The following is a 15965-nucleotide window of genomic DNA, read 5'->3' as shown; positions in this document are numbered from 1 at the left end:
TTTTTGGTTTGACACAATTAAAGCAGCATTCCTTCTGTGAGTGACAGCTCCTACTGGGGGCTTCAGGGTCAGGATGGCAATGGAACACTAATGGAAAAAGCAGCTTCTGTATGAAAATCAAGAACTACCATGCCTGTAGTGAGAAACTGTACCCCATCAACACAATTAATCAATCAGTTACTTGCATTATGTTTAAATAAACCAATGAAATCCTTGTATGCAAGGTATATGTTTATAATGACAAAAATCACAGTAGGCCAAATTCTGCTGTCAGCTCCAAACACATAATAACTATTGTGTTCTTTGGGAATCCTGCACTTCTTTCCAAGAACAGAACCTGGCCCAATCTGTGAATTAATGGTGACAGTGCATAGTTTGGCAAGAAGAAATGTAACATGAATAAACTGTTCTCTTTATAATTTACAGTATGTGCAATATAAAACAAGACATTCAAATAAATGTTTTACAGAATACCACAAGGATATAATTACAGTGATTTTAGCCCATTTTCAGTTGCAAATGTTCTAGCAAACGTATTTCTGTGGGGGGAAAAAAAGAATATGTGTTAAATGAGGGAAAACAAAATCACAGAATCACATACTTTGTTCATTGTAAAAAGTAAAGTTAATAGGTTGTATAATATGTATTCAGCTTGTGGATCTATTTCCGTGCCCACTAATCCTCAAAAATCCATTTATGACAGAGCCAGAAATATGTCTCAATGTCCCCAGTTAGATCATGGTGGGGAGGAGGAGAGAGAAAGAGACAACAGCTTTGAAGGTCCCATCATAATCTACCATGTTAATAATATCCATGATTAAAGCTGTATGTAATAAACATGAAACATCTTCTCAAAGAAAACATTTTAAATACCTGCATAAAGAATGCCTTTTGAAACATCTTTGAGCAGACATCATTATGGCTTTTGTTGCATTTTAAGGGCAATCAAGTTTTACCATCATTCTGTACAAGATTTCTTTTGTTTTTGAGAATGTTGATCTTTATCATTGTAAAAGTTGCCAACTTTTTCCTTTCACAAAAGAATAAAAGCTATGGAGGACGGAGAGGCACAGTGAGGAAATAAAGACCTAGTGGCTGCCTGGGAGAGTGGATGGTTCTAGGATACATGAGTGTACCTAGCGGAGCAGACTCCAGACCTGCTTGTCTGGTATCTTCAGCTGGCCATATATTGCTCCCACTGAAAACAGTTTGGCAGTTGCTTCAGTGAAAGGTCGAAAACAAACTAAGCTGCAAACCTATCATACAATTATGTAACGTTGTAAAAGGGGGGCGGGAGAGGAGATTAGGACCGAGAATTTCTTCCTCACCAAAAGACTTAATCTGTGCCTGAAACATACACCTTATCCCCTGCATGGTTAAGGTGACCAATAATTTCAAAAGGTAGAAAAGGAAATTTCCTTCTCATGTGCATATCTAATTCCCTACTTGTAGCTGACCACTTGCCCAAAATCACTCCCATTGTATTAAAGTCAAATGCCACAGGGTTTTTGTGAACGATGTGGCTCAAAGCTCACTTAATGAACCTGAGCTTCAGAAGAGGAGCCATGACAGGGAAATAATGATCTCCTGGATTAGAACTGAATGTTCTCCTTGATTAGACCCTGATGTACTTTGGTTACCGGATAATACATTATGCTATATTGTTTTTTTTATTATCTGGGAAGTGTGGTTGTAATCAAATGATACCTTGAATAGCTGCACTTACCTCTTCCCGATTACAGCAAACCCCACATATTCCTCCGAGAAAACCGTTGATTACTTGGATGGAACACAGAATTAATTCAATTCCCCCCAAGACCAGAAGAATGGAAAAGAGGGTCAAGTTCCATTCCACGATATTCCTTGGCTCCCGACACTCAGACCACCTGTCACGCTCAAGCAGATACCTGTTCATAGCAATTAAAAATGTATTAGAAACTCATGACGCAGTGAAGCGTGTCACGCCCTGGTATTTAATGTATATCAAGAGAGCAGTTGCAATATGGGGGCCTAATTCATGTACCACTAACCTTGTAAGTGAGGATGAGGGAAGCAAAGGCTTGCTTCATGCAAAACTCCCTGACACTCTAGAATGCAAGAGCAGTTATTAGGTATAGACTTTTGATAAACCTAGCTTTGATTTTAACTATAAATAGAGGGCAGGAGCAGGGTGGTAGGGAACAGAGGTAGCGTTAACACACCTTTTTATTCTCCCCAGTTCCAGAGTCAGATGGTCCATAGCATAATTTAGAGCAGTCACAGGGCTGCTCTACGTTATGACTGGCCATGGCCATGCCCTGGCCCTTTTTCTCCTAGGAATGGCTGCTAGGATGGAATTGGTATAGAAAACAGCATGCTGGAGGTTGCCCTTTTGCAAGGGACTTAAATGATGCACAGCCTTTTGAATGAGCTGAACGCACTGAACACTTCTCAGATGGGGCTCAGAACCTTGCAGGATCAGGCCCTTATTTTAAGATAGTGATTGCATCCAAAGGGAACTTTGCTCTCCATTTGTCACTGTCTTACATGAGACACTCTACTTGGTATCTGCAAACACACACTTGAACTGCTCTGACCACAGGATGAACTCACTGTGTCCTAAAAGTAAATGCCTGCAGCTCCTGCCCAACCAACTGATTAGCATATTCAGCAAAAAAATTACTTATCTTCTCCTTTCTGTGCCAGTGAAAACTAAAGAAACCATCATGACAAACAATAGCCAGATGTGTTCAAATCAGATTCTCTGCTTCAGGGGGCCAGTTGAATGTAGGTGTGGCTTCCTGATTCTCAGGCCAGCCAGCTCTGCTCTGGCACCAGACATGCACTGCTCTGGAAACAGGCCTCCAGGGGCTATCCACCGGTAAGGTATTACTGGAGTACGTCGTGTTCTGACCATGCATGCACTCCACACCCTTACTACGCCCCTTACGTGCGGGTTGACTTGGAAGTGATGTATGACTCAGCTATGCCAACTTTATGTTTCATGGGGACTCACTCCACAAAAGGAGAATCCCAAACTAGGGAAATCCAGGGGCTTTTTGGCAGCTTTGTGCAGACCAAGTTCTATTGTTTGAATTTATATCTGGTCACATTTTTTATATCAAGGGTACCTTCATAAATAATGTGGTTTACATCCACTTTGTGTGAAGTCCAGGGTTTAAGCTTGGGAACATCCCTTGGTATCAGCTGCAACAGCTGGGTAAATTCCTACCACATTGAGTTGAAAATGCTCCCAAACCAAGATGTTCTAAACTAATTTAAAGATCTTTGATATGTGGCTTCTGCATCTTGCTTTTTGACTCTAATAACCCTACTATTAAACACCCTCCATGACACATGGTTTCTCAATATGCTTCAGAATTTTTAGGATTCAAAATCTATATGATCATCAGGATAGTGTGTTTCTGGTCTCCCTTTTTTAAAGCTGATTGTTAATAGAGTCCTAAAACCGTGTTGTTGATTTCCACAAGATGGGGTAGGAGAAGGGGTGGGAATCAGAATTTGGTTTGTGGCTCCCCCACAGTTGGGTAGACAGGAGTGTTACAGGCCTGGGGTGATGCTCACACAGCCCCTGGGAAGGAGGTTGTCATTCATACTGAAACACTAGCAGTCTCTGATGATAAATGCAGCTTCTAAAAGAAGCACTATAGTGATCATCTGCAGAATGCTAGGGAATGGTTACTGGGCTGCTTGAGAAATATTTCCAGGCTATTGTGGCTAAAAAGGGCCATATCCAGAGGCCCGTCATGCAGAGTGTTTCCTATGGTAAGCGATGATGCCGCTGTGGCAGTCATTTTGTAAAGCTTGGGATAGTTGTGAGTCCCAGTTTATATGGTCTTGAGAATTCTCCTCAGCCTGAGGGTACCCATCAGCTTTGCTGGAGGGGGAATAACCTATGAGACAATTAGGTGGCGAGGCAGGGTGAGAACTGGAGAGAAAGAGTGTGTGTTCTGTTTGGAAACAATTTATTGCAAGAACAAATAACTTAGTGACCGTACAATGGTCCTGATTTCATAGGTGCTGACTCCTCTTGAAACTTTAGTGGGAGTTGCGGGTGCTTGACACCCCTTATGATCTTGCTCCTCAGCTGTAGAGAAGACAATTAGGCTCCCAAAATGAGAATACAATAGATCCATTAGTTTCTACAAAGATTAACAGCCTTTCTCCCTCTTGACTAGTTTAGGGTCCAAAAGGCAGCCCTTACTCACGTGAGTAGTCCTATGGAAACAATGGGACTACTCGTCTGAGTAAGGAGCAAATTAATAGGACAGTTTCTCCTCTCATTTTACACCAGTGCAAACCTTTTATATACCCTCCTATAAAACACAGTAAGCAGTATCAGGTCCATGGTGTTTATATACTGCAGTGCACAGCTTGCTGGTAAACAGACTACTCACCCTCCACTGGAGTTAGTGAAAGGATAGACCCAGTTCTGTTCTACAGCAGAGAGGCAGTAAGGGCCATGGGATAAACCTAAAGCTGAAATGATGAAACAGTAGCCGGACCCCAGGATTCCGATGAAGGCGGCCAGAACAGAGGACAGCATCTGCAGAGTAAACACACAAGTGATTCTCAGCATTCTGACCATTCCCTCTTAGGGACCATCCGAAAATGGTGAAGCAAAAAGCTCACTTACTGCACAGCTTTTCCCACAGTTCTCATGCCCGCAGCATCCACAGCAATTATCGTATTCTAGTCCGATGAACACTGCAGCTGGGAGGAATATCTACATAAGAACAAATAATTGTGCACTGAGTGTTTTGGTAAACTATCCTATAGGCAGGGCCTTTCCTAGGGGGGTGCAGGGCCCAGGGCGGAAGTGATGGATTTGTCTCTTCTGAGACTGACCGCACCAGCCAATTGCACTGGACCACGGAGCCCCCCAAAGCGCGGGGCCCGGAGCTATCACCCCGATTCGTCCTACCCAAGGGACGGTTCTGCCTACAGGCAGTGCATATCAAATTCTGTCCTCACTTTGTTTTTATTTAGATTTATAATTTCACAATTTAAAAATTCTGCATAGCCGATTCACTCTTACTCCCATTCCACTCCAGAGGAGTTCTCCCCTTGGCTTCAATAGGGGCAAGACTAGGCTTAGGGATAGACGGTGATAAACCATGAGAACTTCATTTTTTTTCTGTTTGTACAGTGCCTAACACAATGGGATCCTGGTCCATGACTGGGGCTCCTAGATGCTACTGCAGTTCCAGTAAATAATAGTAATATTCTTCCCTGTCAATCCAACACCTTTTTTGACACACTGTGGGTCAAATCCTGCAGTCCTCTCTCAGCAAAAGTGCTCAACAAAGTAGATGGGAGCTTTCATTGAGAGAAGACCACACTCGGGCAGACTATAGTTTTGTGGGGTCCTGGACCAAAGTAAATGGGGGCCCCTCCCCACCCCTTCCACCTGCAGTCCTTCCCGCACCCACACTCCTGCTGGGGAAATGGGGTCGGGGCTTGAACCACCCCACCTCCTCACCTGGCACTGCTGGAGCAGGGTCGGGGCATGAGGGCTTGCCCGGCTCTGCAGGAGTGCCGGGCAAGCTGAGCAGGGCAAGCCCCCGCACACCGACCCTCCTCCCCGACTGGAGAACTGGGCAGGCGGAGCAAGCCCCTTGCCTCAACCCTGCTCCCCGCTAGGAGCTCCAGGCAGAGTGGGTCAGGGTGTGGGGACACCCATTTTTATGGGACCTCCCAATTGGCCAGGGCTCCTGGGTACGGGCCTCTTGACCCAATGGCTAATCCACCACTGACCACACTACTAGGCTTTTTTGATGACATCCATCATTTCAACTATAATGAGGTATGATGACACTAGTTACTGAAAAGTAGTAGCAAGTGTTTTGCTTATACAGAATATCTGATATCAATGGAGTCAAAACACAAGAAGCTTCTATTGTTGGTAGAATTGTGCAAAATATTCCATGTAGAAAATGTTTTTCCTTTGTTTTCAAGTTCACAAAACTGCCATAGAATTGCAGAATTTGTGTGAAAACTTCCGATGAACTGATGCGTCTCAGATTTTCCACTCTGAATCAGTTAAAATAAAAAATTCACACTTGAAAATTTTCAACCTGCGGTGAAAAGGGAGTGAGCAGCATGACCTTGTGGATTAAACACAGGAACTGTTGAGGCCTCAGCCAGTGGCTGGCCTTATTCATATTTTGTAGTCATAGCACTTGACAAACACTATCCAGTGATGCCTCGCAAAACCCTTAAGAAGGAAGTAAATATCTGTTGTGAGCACTACACACGTACTTTAAAACATATGGAAAAATAAAAACAATTTCTTCAATTGAAAACCACAGCCCCATACCTGCTGGCTCTTAAATTACATACTATTGCCCAAATCCTCCAAAGACTTATTTAGGTGCATAACACTACACACTGAGCAGGCCCATTAAAGTCAAGCGGGAAATATTCATATAGTTATGTAAGTCTTTTAATATAAGCATCTAGGTCCCCATCTTGCAATCAAGATCTGCACTGATGCAGGGTTCCACTCACATACAGCTCATTTCAGAATCGGGTCCTAAATTAACCATCTGCTGCCCTTTAGTGAAAGTTTCAGTACTTCCGAAACAGCAGTATATCCTCCTTCCCTATTTCTCTAACACACTTGGTAAGGCAACTCCCATCTTTTCATGTGCTGTATATTTATACCTGCCTACTGTATTTTCCACTCCATGCATCTGATGAAGTGGATTATAGCCCACGAAAGCTTATGCCCAAATAAATTTGTTAGTCTCTACGTCCCACAAGGACTCCTCATTGTTTTTTCCTACACACTGGTGTGACTATAAACAACTGTTGAATTTCCCTGAATAAATACCTAGGACATGGCAGCAGCCAATGCCTCCCAGACATCTCAGGTACATTTGAAGAAATGGTTACTACTTTTAATCAAATATAATCATTTTTAAAAGGAGAATAGATTAATAGTAAACTACATTTATAAAATACAATACAAACCCAGGGCCCAAACCTGCCAACATTTACACATGTGCATAACTTTACTCACATGAGTAGTCCCATTGAAGGATCAGGACCTTATTTTGCATTTCTTTGTCATACAAATTGTGAGTTCTCCCCAGATTTAAATCATACAAGATGGCAGATTAATAGTGTGATTAATAGTAATAATTTATATGGCACCACATATATGTTATAAAGTTACAGAGGTGTAAAGACTTGCTAACAAAGCCGTGAGACAAAAATCGTACAACTGACAGAGAAATATGAATATTTAAGATGTTCAAAATAAGAAAACAAATTAAAACACGCTAGCTTTAGTTACTTACCAAAATCCCTCCTCCTATAATTCCATGAAGGCACGCCACATACTTGCTAAGCTGATGTTCTGAAGCAAATCTTGTTTCACCATTGGGAAAGTAAAGCAAGATGTTAGCTACAATGCAGAGGATGGCAAGAATGAGCAACTTGTACCCAATGCACCTAGCACACTTTCCAAAACACATGTCTAAAGTTCTACAGATCTTTCTTTAGTAGCTCAGAACTACCACAGACCAGCCTGTATGGTACCCATCCAAGTGTAAAAGTAAGAACAGGTTATAGTCACACCTTCTTAAATACTCTGGGTTACTTAGTTACCTGGATGATGATTACATGTCTACATGAGCGTCAGGCCTGGTTGCAGAATGCAGGAGCAAGATGAGAGGAATATCACCACCCATTTTAAATGAAACATTTCACACAAACGAAACCCAAGGCAGGGAAACAGTATTTTCCCACAGTGTTGATTTTGGCTTTAATACACAGTTTGGAATGAATTACAGTGGACATGATTAGGCATGAAGAACAACTTTATGCCATAATGAAAGCTCTTTTGGGAATCAGAAAAGGGTCAAGAAAAATTAAAAGAAAATGAAAGCCCGTTTCAACTTCTAGGTTTATGGCCTGATTCAAAACCCACTGCAGTTAGTGGAAAGACTCCAAGTGACTTCAGTGGGCTTTGTATGAGATTCTTAATGAACATGTAAGAATAACAGCCTGCTAGTATTTAAGAATGTGTAAAACACAATCCCGTATCTTCATCAATGAATAAGAACTCATATGGCCTTGGGATGAAGCTGAAAAATGTCTAAAAAAAGGCAGACATGCTTCTAAAGATGTGTCCTTTTGTATTAATTGTCATTATAGTCTAAATTCAGATTTAATCCAGATTTGTTAGCAGCCATTTTTGTCACATCTAAACCACGCAAATATTGGTAGAAAATAGTAACTATTTCCAAAAATATTATTGGAATGAAAATGTTTGGAGTTTTAACTGCAAGAAATAATCTTAGGAATAGATAATATAAAAATAGCAAATGCTAAAACACACTAGCTTGTAAAAAAAAAAAAATTGTTCCTGACAGCGAAATATACTATAGTAAGTACATGAAAATTAGTCTTCCTTTAAGTAGTATATGGCACGTAGAGGAAATGGACCACTAAACTTAAAATTTTCAGACAAAGCAAAGAACTTGAAAGTGCTTTTGTCTCGTAGGTTACACAAGAGAATATCCTCAAACTCTGCAGAACAGGAGCAGAGAGAGAGACAGACAAATGGTCAATTTAAGATTAAACAGGACTGACATCATTATGGGAATTTTTGGAGACTTCAGTCTGAACTATTAGACCCTCTGTGTCAGTGGAATAAGGTGCAAAATTATTGTGTGAAGATACTTGTTTAAAAACATACAGAACGAATATTAGATATCAAGAAGTGTCATTAAATCTTCATTTTTAGGGCAGTTGGTTTTTATTTTGTTTTTGGTTTTTCTCATTTCAACTCATGGAAGGTATCAGGAGTTATGGAGTAGAGGTGTTGAAAAAGCAGTCTTAAAATCAATGTACTTAGAGTCAAATCCTGCTTCTTCATTCATGCAATTTGATTGCACACTTGACTTCAATAGGACTACTCATGCATGCAATGCAAGTAGGCTTTGAACCTTTAAAAAAACAGTGAACTTTCTTGTGCAGATGTGGAGGCATCATGGAACCCTCCGGGTATTGTAACTTTTGGCCTTGGTAATTTCCTTCTATACGAGATAATATCCTCTGATTGTCAATAGTGTAGGGTTGAAGTTATTGTGTGTGTTATCTTTGAAGAATGTAAACCAAATGTAAACAATATCTCTCAGATTTCATCAACAGCAGGAGAGTATATACTTTAACCAGATGAATCTTCAACTGAATACTCCCTTAATTGTAAAAAGAAAAGGAGTACTTGGGGCACTAAGGTGCCCCAAGTACTCCTTTTCTTTTTGCAGATACCAGACTAACACGGCTGCTACTCTGAAACCTCCCTTAATTGTGTTATATTTAATATATGATATCTGGAAACCAGATACAAAAATCTGTTCTGTTAATAAATTGTATACTTCCATATTCTTAAAAGTAACAAATTACATATGGTCAAGAATTTCCTATTTAATTTGTTTTTAAATGCATAACTTAATTGTGAATTGAAGTATTTTTTCCAGACCAAAGGAATTAAGAATGACAGTGCTTTTAGCACTAGAGATATCTGGTAATTCAATATATTTCTTCTATCCTGAAGCCAGTATATGTCTTGTCAAAAGCTGGAGTTTCTATTCTTATTGTCATTTAAGGGACCAATCCTGCATTTGGTTACATAGACAGTCTTCCATGACACAACTAATTTACATGCAGGACAGGAGCAGAAAATACTCTTCTCAACAATTATACTAAGAGCAGGGACCTGATTGTGATCTCACTTCCACAAGTGTGTACGTGATGAGTTGCTCCACTGAAGTTACACCACTGTAAGATCAGATTAAGACCTTACGACTCATATGTAAGAGCTCCACTTTCTGTGCTTAGGATACAAGGACAACTGCTTACTTGCCCAGTTATAGTTTCACCTGCCCCAGTAAATTTCCACTCCTTTTTTTCTTACATGACTAACCCCATAAGGGTGTTGTCTGTCTTGAAGATGCGAAACTCATGCCAGAAAATTACATAACATGTGATGTCAATAGAAGTGCATAATAAAAAGAAAGAACTAAGTGAATTCTAGATTATGGCCCCAATCTTCAGCTAGGGTTGCCAACTTTGTAATATACAAAAACCGGACCTACAGCAGGAGGGTTGGAACCTTCCCTGCCCCGCCTTGTCCCCCTGCGGCCCTGCCTCTGCCCCACCCCTTCCTCCTGAGGACCCATCTCCTTTCGCTCCTCTTTCCCTCTCGCCACCGTCGCTTGCTGCTCTTCCCCTCTCTTCCCCCCTCCCCCATGTGGGTCGGGAGGGACTCGCCTGCAGAGCTGGGGCTGGGAGCTGTAGCTGCCTGACACAGGTAGGAGGTGGCCCTGAGTGAGTAGGGGCTGGCACGGGTGATGACTCGGTGCCTCCCTGCCTGCAGTAACCAGACTTTGGGTGTCTGGTCAGTAGATCTGACCGGACACTGTCAAGTCCCCTTTATGACCAGACTTTCCAATCAACAACCAGACACCTCGACACCCTATCTTCAGCTCTTGCCAAAGAGCACTTGGCATGACTCACTGCAGGGAGGGTGAGTGAGACACACAGGTGGCTTTAAACCACCCTGCGCACATTTGCACACTTTGTTCTATGGCAGCTGGAGCTCACAGGGGCACAGAGATGACCAAGACATGCCCCTTGTTTACTTAACTACACCCTTGTGCCCACCTTGGGGAGCAGATTTGGTGCAGGAGACATTACCGCATATTGCCCTTTAGCCAATGACCCCCCTATTATCCCAGGTCTGGATCAGCAATGACGCAATGCAAAGCTGATGTGGGGCCAGGTATGGCCCTCATGTTCCAGAGATCTTGCTATAACCAATGCCTAAGAGTAAAGGCCACTTACCTAAGTGCCTAAACATGGATTTGATTTTTCAGAGACTGAGTACCCAGCCTCCCCTTATTTTTTTAAAATCTCGGTCAATGTTATTTTGTTCTTACGACAATAGAGGGCAGCTTGTTTTGTGTAGGAGAGGAAGGTTGGTCTTGTGGTTAAGGAACCAAACTGGGCCGCAGGAGATCTGAGTTGAATTCCTGGCTTCGCCACCAGGCTTCCTTTGTGGCCTTGTGCAAGTTACTCAGTCTCTCTGGGCCTCTGGTCTCCAGCTGTAAAATGGGGGTAACATTAAGAGTGCCTTTCTCTGGCTTGTCTAGCGAGGGCAGGGGCTGCATCTTACAATGTGTGGGTAGGGCATGTAATGAAAAGGGGCCCAATCTCAGTTGAGGACTTTTGGCGTTACTATGATACAAAAAACAGTAATAATAAACAGAAAGAAAAAGGAACCGGGGATTTTGTTAAGTAAAACACATAGCGCCTACTAAAATGATTAAGCTTCAGCTGCAATTGCAACTAGTAGCTCTGCTCTCTAGGGGCCAGTCCCTTACTAGTGATGAGCACTTGTGACTTCCATTTGGCTCCAAGTGAACCATTCCCATAACTGGCATCCTTGATAACAGCACTGCAAAAAAATAGCTAACAAAGTACATGGGTGGTATCTTGGTTGGCCTTGCAGTTCTATTATCTGAATTCTACAATACTCTGTAATGCTCACAATGATATTAATAAGACCATCACCCTGTATTAAAAATAAAATCAATGTCCAAGTTAAATATAGGAAACAGGCAACCAGAGACATCCACTGTATCTGAATCAGAGAGGAATCAAGAAATAAATAGAGGGCCCCAAAGAAACTTGTGAGAACAAAACTGAACAACACCCAGGTTCCTAAGCAGGTCAGCCAGCCCATCTAAAATCAGTGGAGGAGTCACTGTTGCAGCGATAAGAACTGGCCCTTGCTAAAGAAGGGGTCACCCCCCTCCATATGTACCTGGATATCAGAATGAGAAGGCTGGAAAACCTAATCTACCGTTCTTATTTTGAGACAAAACCAAATGATCTCGGCTATTCTGCATATGAATTGCTCTCAACAGCAGTGCAGGGCAGACATTACCAGAAAACCAGTTCACCATCTCCAGGAAAATTCAGAATGGACATGCTTGAACAGAACTAAGGAAATTTCGCTTTCATGCCTCTGGCCCATATATATGTGAAGATTATATATGTTTGTGACTCATTCTGAGGCCATGAACACATCCTGGTAATAATAGCAATGCCATACCATTCTGCACAACTCTGCTTTCTATTTAAACAAATGGCCAGATGATCAATATACCACATTCAGATACATATAACTGCCCTTCTAGGCACTGACTGATTAATTCTCCATGTGCTCAGCCTTGCTCTTCATCACACTTCCAGTGTACAACATTTATACAGGAACTGTTCAGCATTTCAGCATGTTGCATGCTATGACGTTATACAGCCAGTTTCACAAACAGGCATAGCCAGTGTTCCATATATTGTCTATAACTAGGAAGTCCAATAAATAATACCATTTGGGCAGTTTTACATGCAGATTGCAGATCGTAATGTAATCTGAACTGGACCTGCCATCCTGAACAGTGCTAGGGCAGCTGGTCATGCACAGCGGACAGCAGCAAGTCCATAGCAAACTGTGTGACTGAGAGTGTGCACAGCAGTGCCTATCAGCCTCAATCAGTGACAGCAACTGTCATCTCCACTGACGAATGCAGCACAGATGGCTCTGAAAAATAGCTAATTTAGTCCTCATGTTTATATGACAACCACCTATACCCTGCATTAAAAGTGATAAAAGGAAATACTTGTTTACATAATTTATAATTAACGCATGGAACTCATTGCTACAAGATACAATTGTAGTCAAGAGCTTAGTAGGATTGTGAAAAGAATTAGGTATTTGCATGAATAATGAGCTCATTCCAGTTAGCTCAGAAAGAATAAAAAACTTATAAGGTATGCAAACTGTCTTGGTTCATCAACAAAGCCATTAGCTGACAAAGATTAGGAAGATACTTCCCCTTTGGGCATCTTTCCATAATAATCTCAGTATGGGGTTTCTTGCACCTTCCTGTGCAGCACTGGGTACTGGCAACCATCAGCCATGGGATAATGGACTGAGGTGCCCATTGTTGGTTGGGTGTTATCTCTGAATGACACACATCTGGGTGGTGTAGCTGGGGAAAATAATGCTGCTGCATAAAGGTGTTTTTGTGAAAGGTTGTGGAAAATACAAGCAATGCATTATGTTCATACTGGCATGGATAGGTCACGCAATACAGGTGTGTTTTTACAATCTAACCCTCACAATTTTTATTAGTGTTTATTATGCCAGTGGTTCTCAACCTTTCCAGCTACTGTATCCCTTTCAGGAGTCTGATTTGTCTTGCATACCCCAAGTTTCACCTCACTTAAAAGCTACTTGCTTACAAAATCAGACATAAAAATACAAATGTGTCACAGCACATTATTACTGAAAAATTGCTTACTTTCTGATTTTGTCTGTATAAAATTTTTGTTTGTACTGACTTCACTAGTGCTTTTTATGTAGCTTGTTGTAAATCTAGGCAAATATCTAGATGAGTTGATGTACCCCGTGGAAGACCTCTGCATACCCCAGAGGTATGCGTACCCCTGGTTGAGAACCACTGTATCATGACTGGTCACATGGGCACATTCTGGCTTAAACTGCTGCCAAGAGTGTCTGATTAATATGTCATCACCTGTTACCTCCACAGCATGGAGCCTTTCAGCCAATTGTTTAGAAAAGAGCCCTTAATGACCTCTAGCACCTGCCTCCATCCACAGCTTCTCCGTATACAAACTGAAACAGACTCACACATGAGCAGCCAACCTCCCAATACACAGGTGCTACATTGTTCATGTTTTCCACAACCATCCATAAAATCTCTACGCTGTAGCTATTATTTTCCCCAGCCACACCGCCTACGGACATATATCAATCACCACACCCTGCAAAAGAGCTCTCAGTGAGGACCTCAGTTCTGCTAACATCAGAGCTGGCCAGGCTCTCCTGCACAAAACTGACTGCAAAACTTCCATATTATCTGCTGCCAATTAGTTGATTCAGCCAAGGAATTCTAATGTAGTTACTTCTGTGGTGGAGGTACTAACGCAGCCCCAGCACCAGATTTCTTGGGATTGTCGAACAAAACTGGATAGCCATTCCACAAGTAACATTTAATATACACACATCCCTCTTGCAGGGACACGCAAGCTACTTTGACTGCAGCACAAACCAGCCCCCACAAACCTACTATTTGTCAGATCACTGACAGCTACATTACATAGGAACTACACTTGTTAGTGTGCAACATCATTGCCAAGTATAGCCTCACAGTGCCATAGTGTGCGTGACAGGCATATAATGCTTAGTGTGCAAGTAGTAAAGCTGTTGGAAGATTGCCAGCAGTACTGAAATTCAGCAAAGAACAGAAAAAATAATTGCAATTTTTGTCTCACCAGCATTATTAACCAGCCAGTTTTGAGAAACTGCAAGGCTACTGCATTTTGCTAAAAGAGTATAATCACTGAGTCTGGGCTCTAATGATGTAATGCTGCTACTGGAATTGTTTGTGCTAGTGGATTCTGTGGGTGGAGTTCTGTGAATCTTATTCTGGATTGGTCTTGATAGTTTAGGGAACAGCCCAATTCTCCTGCTTGGGCAGCTGAATTACACTTCTTAGTCATTAGCTGTTTTTTCTTTTTCTTTCTGTTTTGCCTTTGTCCGTGTTAATACTCTTATTGAGTGTTCTGTTGCATGCGATGGTGCTATACAGCCAGTTTCATCAACGCAACAATTACACAAAATGGTCATCTTTGGACATGAACTAATGCCTTGGTACAACCACCCTGGGACTCAGAATGCTCTTAGAGCCCTCATTCACAGTGTTCTCTGGTCAAACTGTCTGTTTCAACAAGAGCTACTTTTTGACCGTGTGTATGTATGACTGTGATGTTGCATACAACACTGAACCTGTGTCAGTGTTTAAAAGATAAAAGCAGAGGACTAGGCTAGCTTGAGCTCTATTCGTATTTCTGCCACTGATTCACTTTGGACAAGTCACTTGACGACTATTAGCCCGTTCCCCTCTCTGTAGTACAGGGACAGTAATACTTGCCCACCTTTCTAAATGGCTTTGAGATTTTCAGATGAAAGGGGCCATGCAAGTGCAAAGCACTATTAGTAATGTACTGCAAGCAACTTGTACTGCATACCGTGCATGGTAGTGGCAGCATGTTAATCAGCACAAACTAGCATATTGTGGGCACCTCCTGGCTGTGTAAATTGTATTCCCCCAAAGCACGTGGAACACCTGATACAGTTTCTACATGTTCACGGTGGTAGCACACAGCACTGTGCAGAACCTTTCCCTTTAGACTGAATGGTTCAGAGGCTAGCGCAATGGACTGGGAGCAAGAAGACCTGGGTTGTACTCTTGGCTCTGCCATTGATTTGGCCAGTCATTAAAACTCTCTGAGTCCATCTGCAAAATGGAGACAATATTAACAATGGAGGGGGGGAGGGAAACATTTACCCACCTTGCAAAGTGTTTTGAGATCTATAGTTTAAAAGGGATCAGTACTGTTAATCATATCAGATTTTAAAATATATTTGCAGAATCAGAAAAATTGTACCTGTGCTCTCTTTAGTAGCATAGGCTACCTCAGGTAGTAGCAATTAATAAACAAGTTGCTGATGACAGTTAAATGTTTTTCTAATTATTTTTGCTGGATAATGTCATAACTACTTCTTTGCAGTGTTGTTGTAGCTGTTGGTCCCAGGATATGAAAGAGACAAGGTGGGCAAGATAATATTTTATTGGACCAATTTCTGGTGGTGGAAAGTACAAGCTTTCAAGCTACACAAGGCGCTTCTTCAGGAAGTTGAGGGTCTCAGCTAATTGCAAATTAGGACAGATTGTTAAGCAGAAGGGATAATGCATGTTGGAGGCAGTTACTTGAAATAAAGTGGGCAACTGTGGGTTAGATTGTTATGCATAAAGTGTTTGAAGCAGGCAATTAAGTGTAGCAGGCAGTTTGGTGCCTTACAA

General features: G+C 41.8%; 1 protein-coding gene and 1 pseudogene across 2 annotated transcripts in view; both read right to left on the bottom strand.

The window, feature by feature from the left end:
• Positions 1-213: 213 nt before the first annotated feature.
• TM4SF1 (transmembrane 4 L six family member 1) lies at positions 214-7541 on the bottom strand. The gene is made up of 5 exons (XM_084640062.1): positions 7305-7541; positions 4637-4726; positions 4398-4546; positions 1727-1907; positions 214-539 (listed from the first exon to the last, which is right to left on the bottom strand). The coding sequence occupies exons 1-5, from the start codon at positions 7479-7481 to the stop codon at positions 525-527; spliced, it is 612 nt and encodes a 203-aa protein (XP_084496188.1). The 5' UTR covers positions 7482-7541; the 3' UTR covers positions 214-524.
• LOC311525781 (glutathione hydrolase-like YwrD proenzyme) overlaps positions 7339-15965 on the bottom strand; it is a 45723-nt pseudogene continuing 37096 nt past the window's right edge. Inside the window, exon 9 of the transcript in view lies at positions 7339-7411. The product of the transcript in view is annotated as a glutathione hydrolase-like YwrD proenzyme (transcript). The remainder of the gene's footprint in view (positions 7412-15965) is intronic.

The sequence above is a fragment of the Lepidochelys olivacea genome (assembly GCF_965140295.1).
Source record: "Lepidochelys olivacea isolate rLepOli2 genome assembly, chromosome: 9".
NCBI lineage: Eukaryota > Metazoa > Chordata > Testudines > Cheloniidae > Lepidochelys > Lepidochelys olivacea.
The sequence above is the reverse complement of the archived record's forward strand: the minus strand, read 5'-3'. Positions and strand labels throughout refer to the sequence as shown.

Bases quoted from the DNA above. Each gene is read 5' to 3' on its own strand.
- TM4SF1 (XM_084640062.1), bottom strand. From the start codon at position 7,481: ATGTGTTTTGGAAAGTGTGCTAGGTGCATTGGGTACAAGTTGCTCATT. The intron at 4,727-7,304 runs GTAAGTAACTAA...GTTCTTATGTAG, and splicing joins TTATAGGAGGAGGGATTTTG to ATATTCCTCCCAGCTGCAGT. The intron at 1,908-4,397 runs GTGAGTAGTCTG...TGCTATGAACAG, and splicing joins TTCACTAACTCCAGTGGAGG to GTATCTGCTTGAGCGTGACA.